Raw genomic sequence first — 21024 nt, 5'->3', positions numbered from 1 at the left:
GATTACTTTCTGTTGGGGCATAACTGGTGTTGCAAGGGCTTAAGTCTCAGTGCTATGAAGCTATCTGTAGCCACTGCAGCATGAGTTCCATCCTGGCCAGGGAGCTAACTGACATGGCACAGTAGACCTCTCCTTCCTCTCCCGCTGCTCCCCTCAGCAGTATACTTCAGTCAATCCGTCTGTTCTGTTCCTCACTCTGCCTCTGGTCAATCTTCTTACCCTGCACACCTCTGGCCTATACCCCAGTTCTTGAATGCATAAATAAATCTTTTTTTAAAAAAGTAAACATGCGCTATTTTGACTTGGCTGAGACTCCTTTTCTTTATGGCTACATTTTCCAATCATTAAGGCTGTCAGTTTATCAAATGAGAATCTCTAAGGTACAGAAACAGTGTTGGTATAGTCATGCCCCACTTAAAAGCTAAGTGAAGATTGAAGCAATATAAACACCAAAGCAAATTCAAGTTCTTTAGCTGGAAAAATATCTGATATAAGAAACTCTTAGCAACAAAGTCAGCTTTCTAGATATTTAGTTAGGCAAGTCTTAGCAACAGAGGCATCTGGCTACTTGCAGAGAATCTGGGTCAAATCTATACTTAGAATTGGAAAAGGGATGGCATTGTAGTAATGTCTATGGGTAGAATTGGGTGTGATCTGCAACCTTGGATGAACAAAACAAATGAACAAACTGTATTTTTACTAATTTCTAAGCAACTTCCTTCCATTATAAATGTAGGCACCAAACTACAGTCTCATTAATGAGACCAGTGACTTTATCACCACAGGAATCATGTATTTTTTAATATCACAGTGTGGTTACTGAAAACATCTCAAATTATTGTTTAATTCTCATCACCACTTCAAAAAAAAAAGGGATTTACTAGATCTGCAAGATCTTCTTATTAAATGTATTTCTAAAGAAGTACATAGAATACTAAGTCACTCTTTAAAAATATTTTAGTAACTATTTCAGTCCCAGTGGTTTCCTTTTAATCACCTATATTTTATTATAGCCCAAAAAAAAAAAAAATTCTAAGAAGGAGCCATAAGCACAAAAAAGGTTAAGATCTTCTTTTCTATTAAAAAAAGTTATGACTGGATCATAAAATAAAAAAATAGATGACTGGATCAAGAAGATGTGGTACATATATACCATGGAATATTACTCAGCATTCAAAAAAGATAAACACATGCAATTTGCAGCAACATGGATGGCGCTGGAAGGGATCATGCTCAGCGAAATAAGCCAAAAAGAAAAAGAAAAATACCGGATGGTCTCACTCATAGCAGGAATCTAGGAAACTTAAATAAGGGATCAGGAAAAAGAATAACTATAAGAAAGTGAAAATCAAAATCAACAAAAAACTATGAACCAGAGACACTTTTTGGGGGGTGGGGGCCGGGAGGGGAGGGAGTGGGGTCAGAATGGGGCATGTGCAGTTGTATGGGGGAATATAAAAATAAAATTTATTATTTAATTAAAAAAATTAAAAATAAATAAAAATAAAAAATAAATTAAAAAGCTTCAAGCTAGGGTCTCCCCAGTGGCGCAGAGGTTGAGCGCTGGGTTGCAAAGCTGCCCACAGCCTCTGCAGGGCCGGTTTGATCCCCGGCTGCTCCCCAGCCACTGGAGGAGGGTCCTGCATGGTGCGCAGACCTCTCCTGCCGCCCACTGCTCCCCTCAGCAGTGTACTTCGGTCCTTCTGCCTGCTCTGCTCCCCGGCTCTGGTGAATTCTCTCACCCTCCCGTGCTTCTGACTGTACCCAGTGCTTGTATAAATAAATAAATAAATAAATAAATCTTTAAAAAAAAAAAAAAAGCTTCAAGCTAATAGGACAGGTAAAATGAGCAGATCCCTCTTATATCCTAAAATCTTATTAGAATATTGATATGTTTCATGGATAATCATTTATTCAATACTATCTCCCAAAATATGATGTTCATATCTATAATTAAAAACAAATTGCAACAGAAAAAGAGCTGAGTTAATTACAATAAGATAATATAAGAATATTATCATCTTCCCGTGGAAGACGCCTTATACCAGGGACTTTGGTTCCTCAGAAACTAAAACTTGGCTACTATCCAAGGACAGCCCCATCCTTCATCAAGTTCTGCCCTAGACAAAGTGTCAGAGTGACTTTTGATGCAGACAATAAGCTCTGGATTCTGAAACAAATACTTACTGAGCCAAGTTTCATTTTTCACCAAGGTTTATAAGAGTCATGCATTAATTCTATTTTCAGCATAAGATTATGCTGAAATCTGCTGAATCTGCTTATTAACTTATTAACTTATGCTGCTTATGCTGAATCTGCTTATTAACTTATTCATAGCTCAAATTTATAGCTTCAGGGTCTCCCTGGTGGCCTAGGGGTTAATTCTCAGTGCTATCACAACTATGGCCTAAATTCAATCTCCTCTCCCCTGGGCGCCCTCCCCTCCCCTGCCCCAGCCACAGGGAGCTAACCCACATATGGTGCAGCAGACCTCTCCTGTCTCACCTGCTGCTCCCCTCAGCAATGTATTTCAGTCAATCTGCCTGTTCTGCTACTCTGTGTCTCTGGTGAATCCTCTCACCACCACCCCCCAACACATACACCTCTGTTTTACACCCCTATTCTTCTAAGTAAAAATAAATAAAAATTTAAAAAAAATTATGGCTTCAAAACACCATAGCAGATGTTTTTAATACCCATAGTCCATTTTTACCCAGCATGGGAAATCCTGGATTTCTAAAACCTAGAGGGAGTTAATACTATTGCAGACTAAAGGCAAAAACTACAGGAAAAAATAATGTAATATGTTGTTAAAGTAACTTTTAATGTACCATAAATATTTTGAACAAGATCAAAGAGAATACCTGATGCAAATTTAATCAAAGTTCAAAGGACCGATTTTCCCCCTCTAAATATAAAAGTGGAAAAGATACTTCAGATGGATTTTTAAATTATATTTTTCATTATATTTTTCTCCACCATGATCCTCACTGAATCAACTTGGTTCAACATTAGTAACTTTCCATAAATAAAAGATTTTTTATTGAAAAAAAACTAAACATATAAACACAGATAGAAACAAAAAATGTCAAAAGAAACAAGCTAGCCATCCCTGAATGGTATATAACATATAGACTGACACTTTATATTACTTACATATATTATTATATGCAAAAAAGATTAGTCAAAGAAAAAAAGGAACTCTTACAAATACAATAAATCTTCAGAATATACTCTCAAAATGAATGAATATTTGTTGTGACTACAACTTGCATTAAATTCAGCCTCTGTCTTTAAAGGGTTTACAGTCTAGTTGAGAAGATCTGACAGAGACTGGTAGAATAATTAAACAACTAAAAAGATTTAAGTCAGAAAACAAATGGTAAGATCAACACAATTCTTAGGAATTAAGAGGAAGCGCTTACTGGGATGCTGAGTGGATGCTCATGGCCCCAAAGAGGATATATGTGAGTTCCATCAGGACAGGGACCACCAAGGCACTATCTGCCAGCATGTACAGGTGTCCAGCTCAGGATCAGGCCATACAAAACTTCCTTGAGTAAGCTGGTGAATGATTAATGGAGGAGATTCTGCCTTAAAGGCCAGGTATCAGGAGACACTAAGAAACCTATTGCAGCTAGAGCAAAGGAACATAAGGTTTCGGCGAGTCTGAGTTATATATTGTAGTCTTTATACTGTAGATAAATTGGTTATTTTCTAAAAAATAAGACATAATTTTTAGAGCAATTTTAGATAGTAGCAAAATTGAGAGGAAGGTACACAGATTTTCCACATGTCCCCTGCCTCCTTAGAAGCATAGTCTTCTCCATCATTAACATCCCTCACCAGAGTAACACATCCCACAGAACAGACAAACCCAAACTGATACATCATTGTCACCTGGTTTCTGGCACAGGGCACCTAAAATCCTTGTCATTTTCTAAATAGGAGCAGTAGGGGTGGCTTTTGTTCTCAAATATTGTCTTTGACCTTAGTATGTACACAGTCCCTAAATCACTTGGAATTTCCTGGGTGATAGAGGTGTCTTTTGATCTAATGAGGTGACTCTGGGTGGGTTCCTGAATAGCTCCTGAATAGCACCAGGAAAACCCAGTCATGGTTAGAAGTTTAGAATTTTCAACTCCAGTGTCCACCCTTTAGGAAGGGGAAAGGAGCTAGCAGTTGAATTAAGTGATTGATCCTACTTACCTATGAAGCTGCCTTGAAAATTCCATGAGTGTGAGGTCTGGAGAATGTCTGGTTGTTAAACACATGGAGATTCTGGGAGAGCCGTGTGCTTGGAGCCAGCACAGACATCCTGCACCCCTTCCCATGTGCCCTAGCCAACACACCCCTTCCATCTGGATGGTCCTCTATGTCACTTATTATAGATACCCTTTTACCATACAGTGGTTTAAGTAGTAAGTAAACTGATTTCCTGAGTTCTTCAGGTGGCTCTAGCAAATGAATTGAATGAAAGAAAGGGGTTGTGGAACTTTGATTTATTGGTGATTTGTCAGGATAGGTGCCAAACTGAAACTCACAATTGGCAAATGACAGTGGAGGGCAGTGGGCCAGTTTTGCGGGATTGAACTCTGTGGGATGTGGCACTATCTCCAGGTGGATAGTATCAGGTTTGGACTGAATTACAGGACACCTTATATGTTGTATATAATTGCTGATGTTGCAGAGAGCCTGGCGTTGGGAGCGGAGCCCACATATCTGGTATCAGAAGTGTTGTAAATGTTATGGTAATGTGAGAATAGAGAGGACACACCGGAGAAGTGTATTTAGCTGTGTGTTTTTCCTTTAGGGTGTTCTTAGAAGAGAAATCAAGCAATGATGGGCCACCTACACAAGGGAGCAGTAAGACAAAGCATGGAGCAGGAAGATATTCCACAATTTGGCCAGAGTTTAGAAAGGCCTGGAGTACAAGGGAAATGGAAAGAGCAGGTAGCAGAGGAAAATGGGTCAACAGATCCTATGAGGAGGAAAGGGAAGTATTTCAGAGTCCTTTCCATAACTTTGTGCTTGGGTGACAAGAGTGTTTTTACTCTTAAAGGTAATTTATTGATCCATTTATCTATCGGACATTATAAGCATCACGACGTATGGATTCTTAACCTCATAAAAAGGAGCAATGCTCCCTTTGCTTAAGCCTTTCAGTTTACTGAGCTCTGTTTTGTGCCCGAATCAATGGCAGACATTGAGTTAGAATAATAAAAATTGTCTCTACCTGGAAGAGATGAGGAGGAAGGAACTATGCAGTGGTAAAAAGTTAATGTTGTTCCTATAGCAGTGTTTCTGTTTTCTCTTACTGTTTCCTCACTGCAGCCTTAAGATTTCCATTTCTCCTAACTCCAAATAGGTTCTGGGTCCCTTATGGATTTATTTATTTATTTTTAAAGACTTATTTATTTATTTAGACAAGCACTAGGTACAGTCAGAAGCGCAGGAGGGTGAGAGAATTCACCAGAGCCAGAACGGGGAACAGAACAGGCAGAAGGACAAAGTACACTGCTGAGGGGAGCAGCGGGCATGGCAGGAGAGGTCTGTGTGCCATGTGGGACCCTCGCCCGTGGCTGGGGATCGAACCGGCATTGCGGAGGCTACGGGCAGCTTTGCAGCCCAGCACTCAACTGCTGCGCCACCAGGGAGGCCCCCCTTATGGATTTAAACATCTAGCTAGATCTATTGATGGTGACTAGTTAAAACAAAGGGAAAATCTGTAAGTTTTCCTCCTTAAGTATATTACTCACTTTGTTTAATAATTTTAATGTCATGATTCTAATTGTAAAATCATAAACATTTCATTATTTTATAACAGATACTTTCTTTGAGCAGAATTTAAGAAAATACTACCAAAAATTTAACTTAAATTTTTTTTACTACAATGAAGGAAGAGATAGACTAAGCAGTAAACCCATTAGAAATCCTAATTCTGACCTGAATAATACACTGCCAGTCAGGAAGATGGTTGTTTGAATAGTAGGGGCAGGACTGCTGTATCTGGGAATTTCTACTCACCTTTCTTTAAAGGAATTCCAAAATAAACTATAAACTATGCTATCTTATCTTTACTTCATCTCTGCATTTCTCAATCTTCTCCTCCAAGAAACCTCCTCCTAGGCGTGTGCAGATCTACTTATACTGAGTCAGACAAGAATCCATCCCCCTCTCTGTCTGAAATACATTAATAAATCAAAGTTGTCAAGAGTTGCTTCATAGAGTCGCTCTGCTCCTGTATTTTCTGTGCATTAGGAATTACCCCAAATTCTAAAATGAAAATAAAAGTATTTATCTCACAAGGTTATGGAGAGGATTAAACTATTGAGCTTCTCTAGTCCAAAGATTGGGACCCAGCTAATCAACATAAGTTTGAAAAAATGCAATTTAAGACAAAGTCTAACTTCAAAAAATCTAAGTGCATGGACAGGAGTAACTTGATAGCAACAACAGAAATACCTTGCAAAGTAGGGAGTAATCTAAATGTCACAAAAATGTTTACTGAGAAATAAGGCTTTAAAATAAAAATATAAAACCTCTTGGTATCAACCCCCATTTGTCCTTAGCATATAACCATGTGTGCTTCAACTAATATGACCATGTAGCCTCAGGCAAGACATTTCATCTCTCTGGGTGTGTCCTCTACTTTAGGGAAGACTTCATCTCTAAAATTCTCTTTCAATGATGTCTTTAGGCTAAAGATATTTTGGCTGAGGGAGTATTTTAAGCCTCACTAAAAGACAACCATAAATATTTCCTGAACAGGCTTCACGGTACCCAAAACCGACCAGAAATTTTAGGCACACATGGGGTTTGTAAAAAAATTAAGGAATCAATATTGAAATTGCATAAGTACTAGCATATTCAGATGGCATCAAATAAATATTACTTGGTAACTGAGTCACATGCCACTGATAATAAGTGTTCAAGAATTAGAGTGTTCTGGGGAAATGGAGGACTTCTGGTCAGGTTTGAAGGGAAGAAAAAATTTAAATCAATGGAAGAAATGCCAAAGGATGAAGAATATAAATTACTGTTTACTATGTGGATGGTCTTGTATATCACTTAACGATGGTGAAGATTTTCCAATTCAGAAAAGGGGTAAATGGCTTTAGATTAAATAAGAAGCAGTTCAAAACTGAAAATAACCACAGGATCACATTATGTTGATATTATAAAACAAATCAAAGCTATCCTCTTAAAGAAAATTGTTGTAATTTGCATTTATTATTTCACCATTTCTAAATGAAAAACTGAATTTAACTTTTCAATTAAAATTAAACACACGTAAAAACTATGAACCAGAGACACTTTTAGGGGGGCGGGGGCGGGAGGGGAGGGATTGGGGTCAGAATGGGGGGCTGCAATTGTATGGGGAATATAACAATAAAATTTATTAAAAAAAATAAAAATAAAAATTAAAAAAAAAAAATTAAACACACGTAACTTTTTAAATAGTTCACCCATAGTGTGGGTAAAAAATATTTTGTGCCTTCTTTCTTGCAATTAAAGCCACAGTTGTCTTTTGCCACTAAAAACAGTACCTCATTTGACAGCTGTGGAAATAGCCAAAGCCATGCAATAGTTCATTTCTGATACAGCATTGAATTTATCTTGCAAAAACACAACACATACATGGTACTTCCTTTTGTCCTGTGTATTCTAAATCTCTGCCAAAAGCAGAGGAAAGAAAGTACAGATGGACAGGATATCCTCGAATTATTTAGTTTACCTTATATCATTCCAGACAGAAATCGAGTGCCTGATTCACAGTTAGAAATTCAAATTAAGTCTTGAAACTCCTAGGGTAACCGGCTCTTGGGACTGAAAGGAAGACCTTTCCCATCAGCAGTCTATCTTCAGTAGGCAAGCTTGGAAAGCCTGAAGTCTCTGTCTAAAGGAAATTTGGAAATCCTAGCCTCTTAGAGTTTACCTACTATACTCTATATAGTTCTTGGCTTAAGAGAAAATGATTAAGGATAAAAGTATACAAGCATTCTTTTAAGAGGAAACAAATACCGCAAAATCAATTTAAATGAAATAATAACAGACTTAATTTAGAGTTGTGGTAGCACTGACATTCTTGTCCATTCTCACACAATTCCTAGTGCATGTAATATGTGTGTATATTTAGCCACTGCACATCCAATGCATTTCAGCAAATACTCCAGAGAACGCAGTAGTATGTGTTGGATAGTACTCTTTGTGCTAAAACTGTATTAGCTTAATGCCAAACCACTTAATCTCTATAAGCCTGTTATCCCAGCTGTTAAATAATATTATGATACATATATGCATGGCTATGATAAAAATTTAGAGTCAATGAATATATAGCCCTGAGTATAGGTTATAGCTTCGCTCAAATAATAGCTGGTTTCTGTTTCCCTTTCTTTTCTCTTCCTGTCCCCTTTTTTTTAAACTTTAATGGTGGTAAACTAGACAGCCTTGTGATCTTGAAGCTTACAGTCTAGTAGAAAATAAAGACAATGGCCATGACAACATGACAGTGATGAGGATACTGCTGCTACTACTACTAGTAGCAAATAATACATATTTATAACCGACTACGACCAAAGCACTACTCTAAGCACATAGTCCGTTAATCAATCCTGATAACAACTCTCTGAAATAACTGGCTGGTCCCATGATAGCTGCTATACAAAAATGTGGGAGTGATCCTCTCCACCTCATGCCTGAGTGGCTGGGAAAGAATCTTCTTGGGATGAAGAATATTATCCAGAAAAAACAATTGGGGTTGGGATAGTTAAAGATGTTCTGAGCAAAAGGATTTACATGCATGAATGCCCAGAATCACTACTGCACACAGGGCTAATCAAAGAACTGAGTGAAGTTCAGTTTAGACAATAGATGTTAATGTGAACTTATAAGCAACCTATAAATCCATGGATTAGGGGTGGTCACAGGCATGTTGTAAAGAGAAAGGTATTCTTAGGAAAGGTAGAATTTCACTGAAGCAACATGAGTCAGTTGGGAGGTAAACCAAGTGGTTGGTTGGTTGGTTAAAGCCTGGAGAAGCCCACCTGTTAACAGCAGCCTGTATTGGGGGATCCTCTGAACCGGCTTGAGCAGGTAGTGCTTGAGGGCCAGATTAGCACAGCGTGGGCTCATCTGAAAGGAAAAGGCATCCTATATAAACACAGGATTTTCTAAGGAGCAAGTGCTCAGGAAGCCAAACTTCAAATAATCAGCTACTCTGGAAAGATTCAGTGACAGGCTTCCTTTATTTTAAGGGGCAATTGCCATGCTGTGAATGAAACCACCTAGTGCCCTCTCTCCTGTAGGTGGGTCTCTGAAATTACTGACTCATTGGGAAAACTTGGTCACAGCCCTTCCACAGACAGCAGTGGGTGGGTGCCATCCAGTTCAATTAGAGCCCACCCCACTTAGTAAACCACAGTGTAAATGGCAACACTTCATTTGGGAACAATTTTGACTTGACCACAATGACATTTCACTGTCTTTAAAGTTTTTTTCCCTATAAGTACAAAAGACACTTTTGCCCAGTCCTGATCCTCACCCCCATTCTCCAACATAGGAATTTACTGTGAGGTGGCACTAAACACCTAGTGAAAATGTCCTTGTATCCTAAGATGTCCTGTGCTTCTTACATGCCTCAGGTGGGAGGGGATGATTTCTCATCTTTGCTCAAACTGCTTTATATTTTTCTAAAGATATACCTCCAGGGTCAGGGAAATAGAATAATTACAAAATTATAATAATAATGCATATTAAGAAGATATCTGACATCAAGCATCCTTTAACCAAGACAACTAGCTTTCCTGTTTTATTATCTTTTGCTGCTAAGGCAACAGAACAACTCACTGAACACATGAAAACCAGGGTCAATTATCAGCTGCCATAGCTATTTATATTACACTTCCTTTCTTAATAACATGAAGATATGAGAGAAAAGGGGGAAAAAGATTACAAATGATCTTCAGTTTGTCGACTATACAAATTAGAAATCAGCATTAGCTTAATATGCCTAAAATTTTTCTAACACCACGTGACAGAAATTCACTTACATTTTTAGTTTCGAAGCTAACATTTTATCCGCAATTAAATCGGGTTTTATCTTTGAATCAAAACCCAAAGCTATGGCTGTATACATGTTAGTAATTTTTCTTAACTTGGACACTAAAACTGCTACTTATTTATCTAAAGGGAAAACATCATATTTCTCACGCATTGTTGTAGTTTAGTTGTTGACAGAATAAAGAAAGTTGAGTTAAAAAAAGTAAGATGTATTCCTTAGTGACATCAAATTTATAGAAACAGAAAATAGAAAGGCTACTGCCAGTGACATGGGAAGAATAGGGAGTTAGGATTTAAGGGGGAGTTTCAGTTTTTCAAGATAAGAGTTACGGAGATTGATTACACAACAATGTGAATGTACGTTAACACTACTGAACTATGCACTTAAAAATGTCTAAGGCAATTTTTATCTTATGAGTATTTTGCTACAATAAAAATATTCCAATGTGCAATAATACATTTCAAAATTAAATCTTGTTCACACTATTTGAGTTCTCACCATTTAATCTGTTCAATTCCCTCTTTAATTTTGCAGGGATTACATTGTAAATAACTTTTTGTCCTCAAACTCTGTTTTCAATGACTAAAAATTATTAAAGCTTTAAAAATAAAAGAAAAATGTTCAACATTAGATGGTGGCAAAAATACCTCAAATTCTCTGACTACAGCAGCAAAACCTGGGTTTTTCTTGCATTGTTCATCCAGCAAAGCGATATTCTTATCAAATTCTTTGATATATGTGGAATACATCTTTAGATATGGTCCCTTCTTTACAAAGATATCAGCAATTCTTTGCTGTTCAGTCCTAGGGATAGAGAAACACAAAAACATCGAGAGTCATGGATATATTAAACATACCCATAATCAGCCGGGTCTTACATTCAAGGAATCAGCTTATCTTTTTTTTCCTTCTTGTAAGAAAGATCCCCAAATCTCAGCAACTTCATGGCCACCGTCAGGACTTGCCTGGACTCTGCCAAACCTGTGACTGGTCTTCCTGCTTCCACTCTGTCCCCTAGTCTCATTCTTATGTGCAGCCAGAGCCTAAGAATGTATATCATATCATATGACTTTCTCCTTACTGGGGCTTACAAAGTCGTAGAGGTCCTGCTACTGCCAATCTTTCTGACCCTTCTCATACTTCTTTCTCTTGTTACTTGCCAACAACAATGGTCTTCTTTATAGTCTTTGACATACAGAGTTCATTTCTACTTTGCAAACTTTTACTCCACATGCCTGAAGATATGGAACCCTGGCTAGCTCTTGTTTTTCGTTCAGATGTCATTTTTTTTAAAAATAAAAGACTTCATATATTATTCTAGAGTCTGTTATAGACAAATTATAATCTTGCTATAATTCCAGAATGATAGTTTAAAATCTCTACCTTATTAGAGGGCCTTTTTTTGGCCATTCTTGCTAGCACATCATTCTGTTTATGTCAGATCAGACACTACTTCTATATAACATGTTTCTTGCCTAATAGTTTCATTCTCCCCCCCCCACCTCCCACTTTAAAATGAGGCCCAGGGCCTCCCTGGTGGCGCAAGAGGTTAAGACGCAGCACTATGAAGCTATCTGCAGCCACTGCGGCATGTGTTCGATCCCCAGCCAGGGAGCTACCCACAGCATACCTCTCCTGTCTCTCCCACTGCTCCCTCAGCAGTATATTTCAGTCAGTCTGCCTGTTCTATTCCCCACTCTGTGTCTGGTGAATCCTCTCACCCCCCATAACTCTGGCCTATACCTCAGTTCTTGTATGCATATATCAATCAATCAATCTTTATAAATAAATAAATAAAATGCGGCTCCAGGAGAGCAAGAACACTGCATGTTTTATGCAATGATATTCTCAGAATGCTTAGAGCATGGACTAGCACACAGTTGATATTCAAAACCTTGGTGAGTTTGGAAATGAAGTATTTCATCAGTTTTTATTAAAAGTTGATGTAAAGCTCAATGTTAGTTCAGAAAGCCTACTAAAACCAAAAAATATGTCTTGACACAAAGACCCCTGAGAGAAAATTATTTTCCTAAGTAGAAAATATCTTATCCAAAGATTAGAAGAATTTTATACCAGTAACAAATGGAGGTCTTTTCATCATTGTGGCTTTTAGTTATTCCTTTCATCAACTTAGTCTGTCTAGGAACATGAACATCTATAGAGCTAAACTAAGAAAATGTTTAGCACAAAATACATTTAAGCCTCTTCATAACACTTGCATAAATATGCACATCTAAAAGTGAGTCAGATTAATGTTTAAGAAAACTTATAAAAATGTACAGGAAGATAATTTGTAATTATATTTTTTTCTATCATGATTTTTAAAAATAGCTTTTTGTTTTCCCTCAGTCCTTAACTCTATGAGATTTTATACTTAATCTGTAGCTAAGTATTAAACACTTATCTAGTATATTTTCCCAAGCAAGCTGAGGCACGCTATTTCCAAAACTGGCAGTGGTATTTTGGGGATTATATATAAAGAAAGCTTAGAGGCAAATTTTAATGATGAAAGTAGGTGAAACTACTTGTTATTCTATTCATTTTGGCTCCCCATGAACTTCAACAATAAATTCAATCCATCAGATTAAACTTTCTACAAATTACAAAGATATCATCAAAGTTTCTACTTATTTTCAACAGTCCAGTGGAAGTACAGTAGTGGTCCCTTATTCATGGGGGATGCATTGCAAGTGAATGCCTGATGCCATGGATACAAACAAACCCTACTATAATGTGCTTTTCCTATATATACAAACTGTGATATTTTAATTTATAAATTTGGCACATTAAGAGATAAACAACAATAACTAATAATAAAATAGAAAAATTATAGCAATTGTTATGCTGCAATTAGAGTTATAAGAATATGGGCTCTCTCTCCTGCTCTCATTCTTTCAAAAAAGTCTTAATGCATTTAATATTTTCAGATCCAGTTAACCCAGGGGAAATGAAACCAAAGAAAGTGAAACTTGGATAAGGTGAGACTAGTTAATCTTTTAGTATTCTTTTCCTGTTCTGAAATTTATAGTATCTGCAATGATGTCATATGTACATAAATTTTCAAAACCAAGTAAATGATCCTATTTTATCAGTGAATGGATTTAAAAAAAACAAGATTAAAAAACCAAAAATGCAAAGGGAGTTTCACAACTTAAAGCTCCAGAAAAGATACACAAAACATTTAACATTCCCCCCCATGTGATCAATCAATTAAATTCCTTCAATTTCAAAAATATTGATTATCTTTGACAAAAGTTAATCATAAAATTTAAATTGACTGAATGTGAGCCCTTCTTACTTCTGTGGTAACATTTAAAAGAGTATCAGATTAATGTTTAAGATAATTTTTATAAAAATGTACAGGAAGATGATTTGTAATTACATTTAAAAAAATGTATAGCACTGAGTTCAATGCACCTAAGTTATAAATTTTGTAGATAATCAATCTACAAGCAACTGCCAAGGAAATTCAATGTACTGAAACAACACAATGTAAGGAATAACCCTCTCTGTAAATGCAGAATTCTCATGACTTCATCTAAAATTGGAAACTGTGGAGAAGTTCACTTTTACCAGCTCAACATTCTTTCCTCCAGTTCCTTTAGGAGATCCCGGTTGAGCTCATATAGCTGAGGCAAGTAGTACAGAATCTGATTTAAAATCCGTTCTTCAATCACTGGTTTCCCAAACTGCCTGGAAGCATGGGCTACTGCATCCCGGAAATCCTATTACAGAAGAGAAGGACAAACAAAATACATTCACAAATAATTTGATAAAAAGTTTTCTTTTGGGGGCATCCCTGGTGGCGCAAGGGGTTACATCTAAGCACTATCGAGCTATTGCCAGCCACTGCAACACGAGTTTAATTTCCGATCCCCGGCCAGAGAGCTAATACACATGGAGAAGCAGACCTCTCCTGTCTCACCTGCTGCTCCCCTCAGTAGTGTATTTCAATCAATCCACCTGTTCTGCTCCCCACTCTGTCTTGGTGAATCCTCTCATACCCCCATCCCCCTACACCTCTGGCCTACACTCCAGTTCTTGTATGCATAAATAAATAAAATAAATCTTAAAAAAACCCAAAAACCTTAAAGCAAAGGTTGGGTAAAACAAATTCTACAAGGCTTTCTGTTCTTTTATCTTTATTTTCAACTTCTTTCCCTTCAAGAATTCACTAGGCAAAAGGAGATACAGTTTTCTTCCCTGACCCCTTCAATATCTGCTTCCAACATGCATATATTAACCATTAGTATTTATTATGCTTTTTGTGAAGGACAAAAATCAATAAATAATTTAAAAGTATATGAAAGAATTCCTTTTCTCAGGTACTCTATCTTAAATAAGTCAAAACCCTTTATATTCAACAAATGCTAATAAACTCTTCACTTTGGTCTCAGTTTCTGGACTAAGTTTATTGGTATAATAGTCACATTAGCCCAAAGGAACCAACCAATTATAAAAGTGGCTAAAGAATTACTTTCATAACTAATTGTTGTCCTATAAAATAAGAGTTAATAACTTGTATAAACTCCAATCCACAAACTGACACAAAACATCTTTAGAAACCAAGTGAATACTGGCCAAATTCCACCTCCCAACAGCTTGTTTCTATCAACACTCACATTCACAAAGAAAATAGAGCTACTTAACACTTTGGAAAGTCATTAGATTTTTCTATATAGCAGAGCTATAGAATACATTTACATTCCCTGAATAACTTTCTCAATTGTTAATATATTCAAAGTACAACAGCTAAACATCATCTGTATTTTCTTCATTCACGAGTTAAATGATTAATATAATTGAGATCCAAAAGCCACTTGCTTAGCAAAGCAATTAAGCACTGCCTTTTCTTAGGGGAGACTAAGTGATGATGTTTGTCCCTTGGCAGGAGGGTAATTTTTATTTTCCAATTGGAAGGTATTTCCTAAGTCATGACAATGAAACTAGACATTAACTGTTGTTTAAGGACCCTGTCTGACACAGCTTTTGCCAGATTCTGCATTCCATATGCCTGCCACCAATGCCAAAAAGAAAACTTGTTTATTTGAAACACTTTCAACAGAGACCAGTCAAATCTACTCTGGGCTGACCAGTGAGATGTCGGTTCTAATTGGAGTCTCCCCTAAATAACAAAGCTTTGCTTTTTCTACTGCTACTGATGGTATAGCAGCTGTAGATGAACAAATAGTCCATGATGTCTTTTTAAAATAATGAGTAGCATGTCACAGTACAATAGAAATTTAATAACTTTTAAAAAAGAACATTAATAAATATTATAGGAATTTTAGAAGTTCATATCCAATTATCAATAGATTATTACTAAAACCCTGAAAGTGACATATTCTAAATAGGCATTATCAGTGCCATTGCTGGTGTTCATGGTGCCTTTTTCAAAATAGAAAAGGGCACACATTTTTCCAGACATGCAATCCACACTGTTACAAATACACCTCTGTAAAGAGGAGGTGCCATTTTCCTCACCCACCTTAGAAGAAGCCACCTTGCACGACAAGTCTCAGTATGCCATGAATTGGAATTCAAGAGTATGGAAGCTACTAGAAATTAGGGGCAGAGCTGAGTGGTCAGGTGGGCCCATATAATATGGAAAGTAGGTTGTACCCTTTCTTGCTTCTGTGGCCTGATCTGCACCCTGGTACTGCTGGAAAGAAGACTTGAAGGACACAAGTGAAGGGGAGACATGTAAAAAACTGGAAGAGGTATCTGGAAAAGACAACTGGGTGAGAGAGATGTGGGGAAGCAGTTTCTGGCCCTTCACAGAAACAGTGGCAGACCTTATCTTGACTTCATGTTGGATTATGTGGCATATTTTGAATTTCGAGTCTCTCCTTTCTCAACTCTCTGAGAATTGCCTAATCCCATTCCTGTGGTTCCCCAACAGCAAGCACCTTAGATATGTCATAAGCCTGCAGACCTCAGTTGTCCTGCTTCAGGCTGAGCCTGTCTGACTGGGTATTTGCCCACAAGGGGATTGGTAATTTTCAGTTTTGGGGGAATATCCTTTCTTTTCTTCCCTCTCTGTGCATGCTAATTCTATTAAAAATCTTTTACTCTAACAGTCTGTGTCCTTTGTCTGTTTGCATGTGGATAGCTGAATCCCTTTCTGAGGGTTTCTTATCAGTCTGGGGTGCCTGGGTTCTTCTTGGTCATGTGCCAACAACACCCAGTGGTCCTACCAGCACTTCAAGGTTTTCATAATCACACATGGCAGCCCTTGTGCTGATCTCACTCCCTTACCTCTTGGTTCATCATCCCCTAAAGCAATGTGCATTGGCCCCAGTAGCACATGTAACCAATTCACACAGGAACTCTACACAGAATCTTTAACTTCTCAGTTATTCATGAACTCCAACCATTTCTAGAAGTAATGCCACTGCAAAGAAGAACCATCTTTTTCCCCTTTTTAATGAACAGGATGATTACCATACATGTCCTTTCATTTTTCAAAATAACACACAAGATAATTTAGGAAAGTATGATGACACTTAGGACCCAGAGATAAAGCTATTTTAGGGCAGAATAATATAAATTCACCAACACCTCCTTGATTAAATGACTGAGGATGAAAGACCACAAGACTGGCACTTCAAACATTAGAGCAAGAGTGTACATACTTCAACTGGAAAAGCTGGGTAATTAAAAAGGGTGAGGGGGATCTAGAGTGTAAAAATGTAGTCTATTCTTACAAAACCCACCAAAGATTCTGTGTATGCAAAACCTGAACCGCCTACAATCAAGCTTCTGCTAATAATAACCAAATATTTGTTCAAATTGGAAATTTCAGAAAAAAAGGGGGGCTTCTGAATTATAAAGCCTATCATAATACTATTCTTAATAATTCCCAGAAAACTGACAAAACTAGATCAAAACTTTGAAAAAACTTCAGTTTGAGTATTAAGACACTAGCCTTACCAGCTATATTACTAGGGCACAACCTAACCAAAAATCAATGCAATACAATCAAGCATGAACATCTAAGGCAATGAAGCATGAAACAGATGGCCTTGTTGTTTGAGTTGGGCTTTATATTTCCAGTGCCAAAGAGAAGTAAGTTGACTTAATTACCAGCTGTCCTGACCTGGCTTCCTGACCTCACAGCATTACTTAACCACTGCTATGACACAGTGAATTGCAAGGATCATATGGACAGAAAAGGAGCTCTCTGCTGGGCTCCCTGCCTTCATAAAGGGCACTTAGAATCACTTCATATTAAGCAAAAGGAAAGCAACTGTTAAGGTCAAAGAGCTTTAATATGTAAAGATAAGTGTAAAACTACAAAGTAAAGGAGAGGGGGAAATCCTTGTATTGACGATTTGACTTTTTAAACAAAAATAACCAATTAAATTATTCTCCTCTATATGCTCAAACCTGGTGTTATCATGTATAATTATCAAAGTAAAACTTTAGGAAACATGGCTGAAACCAATCCTTTATCTCAAGTATCCAACCCCCCTTAATAAAATTAACAAGTAATCATAAGAATATATCCTAAGTGGCCAAAATGTAGCCTCACTCTCATCTTTGAAGATGAAAAATTAGAATTTCTCTGATTTCCTGAGCCAAATAAAATATTCTGAAAACAATCTAATAAGCCCAAAAATTAATAAAGCATCAATTTTTAATCAATTTCTGAATAATCACTAATTGCTAGAGTTCAGCCACACCAGAGTTCAAAGTTTGGCTTTGCTATTTAATAGTGGATTACTTATGGTAGTGAGCTTACTTTCTTCATTAAAAAAATAAATAATAACTTCTAACTGGTAAGTTTGTTATGAGGCTTAAAATGGATAATTTAAATAACAGCATGCTGCTAGTCACACCGAAAACACTTAATAGAAGATCATTTATTTCATTGAAGATTTCATTAATTTGAATGATTACATAAACGTCATTTAAGATCCACAAGTTCCTGGAAGCTTGGAAAGAGAATTCTGAAACAGAGGCTATGTCCAAGTGGGGAAAACAAACACCCAGCAGCAAGAAAAAGGATCTCTTAAGAATGAATTTCATTTAGTGAAGGACAATCCTCAGTCAAGCAAAACCCCGGTTCTTGTATAAAAATGAATAAATCTTTGAAAAAAAAAAAGTGAAGGTTTGGTAGCTATCACAATAGATACTAAATGAGGATTATTTATGACTACAGAATAAATGATGACTAATTGTCTACAAGACTAAAAAGACAGGGTGCACTCAGTTGAACTGGAACAAATGATTTTAAGGTGGTAAAATCTAGAGGACTCTATGAAGAAGCCGTTTGCTCTTTTTATAACAAATTTCTCAAAAATAAAACATATTCTATTTACTAATAGATACCTGGATATCCAGGCAAGTTTTCCTCTAGTTAAATGGCTTTTATTGAGAGTTTCTTAAATTTTCAAGGAAATGTACTTTCAAGGAAATATGTCCCAACCTAAAGAAATTAATGGAGTGAAGATACTTTATTACTAATAATACTGAACTACTACTTAACTACCCCCTTTGTCCAAAAGATCCCAAAGTCTCCGACCATTCCCTTTCAAAATACTTTTTAAAGTCATGCTAGTTGGACATTTATAAACTACAGTTACAGAAATATCTCTTAAACTGGCCTCCCATCAGAGAGCAAGTAACAACAACAAAAAATTATATTAGTTGTATGTAAGTATATTTTAAGTTTATTTTATCTTTAAAATGTACACTTACGTAATTTCATGAACAAACTGCTTTGATCAAAAGCTTACTTGATAATATCAAAACTAAGTAGTATGGATTTTATATTTATATAAATAAATTCTGATTAACAGAGTACTTTATATTGAAGGCCCCCCATAGCCTACAGCTAAAGCTAATTAAGTGTTCACCATTTATTTTGCATGATCTCATTTAATCATCATACCAACTTTATATAATTATTGATAATCTATCTTCTAGAAGAAGAAATCAAGACTTAACCGATTTATCCAGAGCACATAGTGGCAGAAATAGAATTCTTAAACACTGATCAATTAGTCATATTTATTCAATCATTCACTCATTCATTCAATAAGTAATTATTGAGGGCCTTCTGGTGAAGAGGAATGATGGTAGGTTCTGAAGATCTAAGATGCCTGTGTTCATTTAGCTTTCATCTTAGTAGAGGAGATGAAAAATAAGCAAGTAAACAAATGTACAAATTACATTTAGTGCCAAGAGAAAAAGAAATAAGGGGAAGTTAAAGAAAGAAGATCCCTCAGAGGAAGTCACATTTAGACTCAGAATGAAAGAATAAAGAAATAACTATGAGCAAAATGAAAAATGCACATTCCAGGAACATGTGTCGGCAAATGTCTGAGCAGGTACAACTTTTGCATTGAACTAAGAACTAAAAGGAAACCAACATGGCCAGAACATGATAAATGAGTGACAAATGCCTCTTTCTTTCTGATGTCTCATTTCATTACCAAAGGACAATAACATCATACTTTATAGTTAGAGGAAACTACATTGTACTACCCAAACTGGATACCTTTTGATAATGAAAGGAAATTCTAATATGCCAGGACAGTATAAGACAAGACAATACAACAATATTATGCCAAAATAAGAAAAGACAATATTAGTATGCCAGGACATGACCAAGACTGTCAAAAGCATACCAGAACATGGGGCCATTCTATTTAAAACCCATGGTAAGTAGCTTGGATATTATTCTAAATGCAGTAAGAATAATTTAAAGGGCTTTACATAGGGGAGTGACATAATCTAATAAACATTTTAAGAAAATTACTCTAGATCATAAAAGGAACAGATTGAAAGGTGGAGCAAAAACGGAAATAGGAAGCCCAATTAGAAGGCTGGTATGATTGTCTGAGTTAGAGATGATATTATAGATCAAGCTGGTGGCAGTAAGAGGAAAACAGCATCAGCAATTAGTTAATGCCTCGGCTGGCAATGTATGTGAAAGGGAGAGGTGAAGCCATCCTAGCTTTCTGACTTTGATAGCTATATAAATGGTTCTACCATTTTGAAAAAGGAGTGACTTTTAGGAATCTCCTTTCTCTTAGGACTCAACAAAGTACTGACTTAGAGAAGATATACACATTGAGACCTTCTTTTCAATCCATCTCAAAGTCCACGAGCTCACGGTGCATATTACCGAGTACAGACTACATAAACATTAACTGTAAAGGCTTGTCACCGACTCTACAGGCTCAATCTTTTCTCACAAACATCATCCAAATGAATCAAAGCCCTCAACTCAATGTATTGGTTCTTAGAAACTTAAGTACATTTTAAACTGCCCACCCTATACCCAAGTTTATTATTTTTTTTAAAGCTTTATTTATGCGTACAAGAACAGGGGTACAGGCCAGATGCGCACAAGAGGGTGAGAGGATTCACCAGAGATAGAGCAGGCAGACTGACTGAAACACACTGCTGAGGGGAGCAGCGGGAGAGACAAGAGAGGTCTGTTGCGCCATGTGGGATTCTCGCTGGCTGGCTGGGATCGAACCCATGCTGCAGAGGCTGCAGCACACAGTGCTGAACCACAGCTTCACAGTGCTGCACTCAACTGCCTGTGTCACCAGGGGAGGCCCATCTCTACCCAAGTTTAATTCCTCTCAATGTAATAACAGCTTGAATGATAAAATTCGTTAGATTCAAGATTATTTCTGTGAACTATCTCCCCTAGTCCAGCAAATTCGAAACAGAGAAGTGTTAGTAAGCTACAGGAATGTATTAAAGTGATGTATAATGTGTTACTGATCTACAGTGATATATTTAAAAATTTAAAATATTGCTACTGTATTGTACAGTGCAAATACTAATAGTTTCTGTCATCACTGAAAGACTTACTAAAGCTATTGTAGTCTCCAATATGGAAAACTATTCATGGGAATTCACGCATAACAAAAACAATGGACACCTGGTTGATTTGCAAAAAAAAATACCCACTAGATTATCTAGAGACTGCTTTTCAG

At 36.8% G+C, this 21024-nt stretch overlaps 1 protein-coding gene across 1 annotated transcript in view; it reads right to left on the bottom strand.

The window, feature by feature from the left end:
• FGD6 (FYVE, RhoGEF and PH domain containing 6) overlaps positions 1–21024 on the bottom strand; it is a gene marked incomplete at both ends in the record, with an annotated part of 95875 nt that overhangs the window by 26509 nt on the left and 48342 nt on the right. The window contains 3 exons of the mRNA XM_084254927.1: positions 9048–9135; positions 10711–10867; positions 13637–13788. Coding sequence (XP_084111053.1) covers positions 9048–9135; positions 10711–10867; positions 13637–13788 — 397 coding nt within the window. The remainder of the gene's footprint in view (positions 1–9047; positions 9136–10710; positions 10868–13636; positions 13789–21024) is intronic.

This window comes from Talpa europaea, assembly GCF_964194135.1.
Source record: "Talpa europaea genome assembly, chromosome: 15".
NCBI lineage: Eukaryota > Metazoa > Chordata > Mammalia > Eulipotyphla > Talpidae > Talpa > Talpa europaea.
The sequence above is the reverse complement of the archived record's forward strand: the minus strand, read 5'-3'. Positions and strand labels throughout refer to the sequence as shown.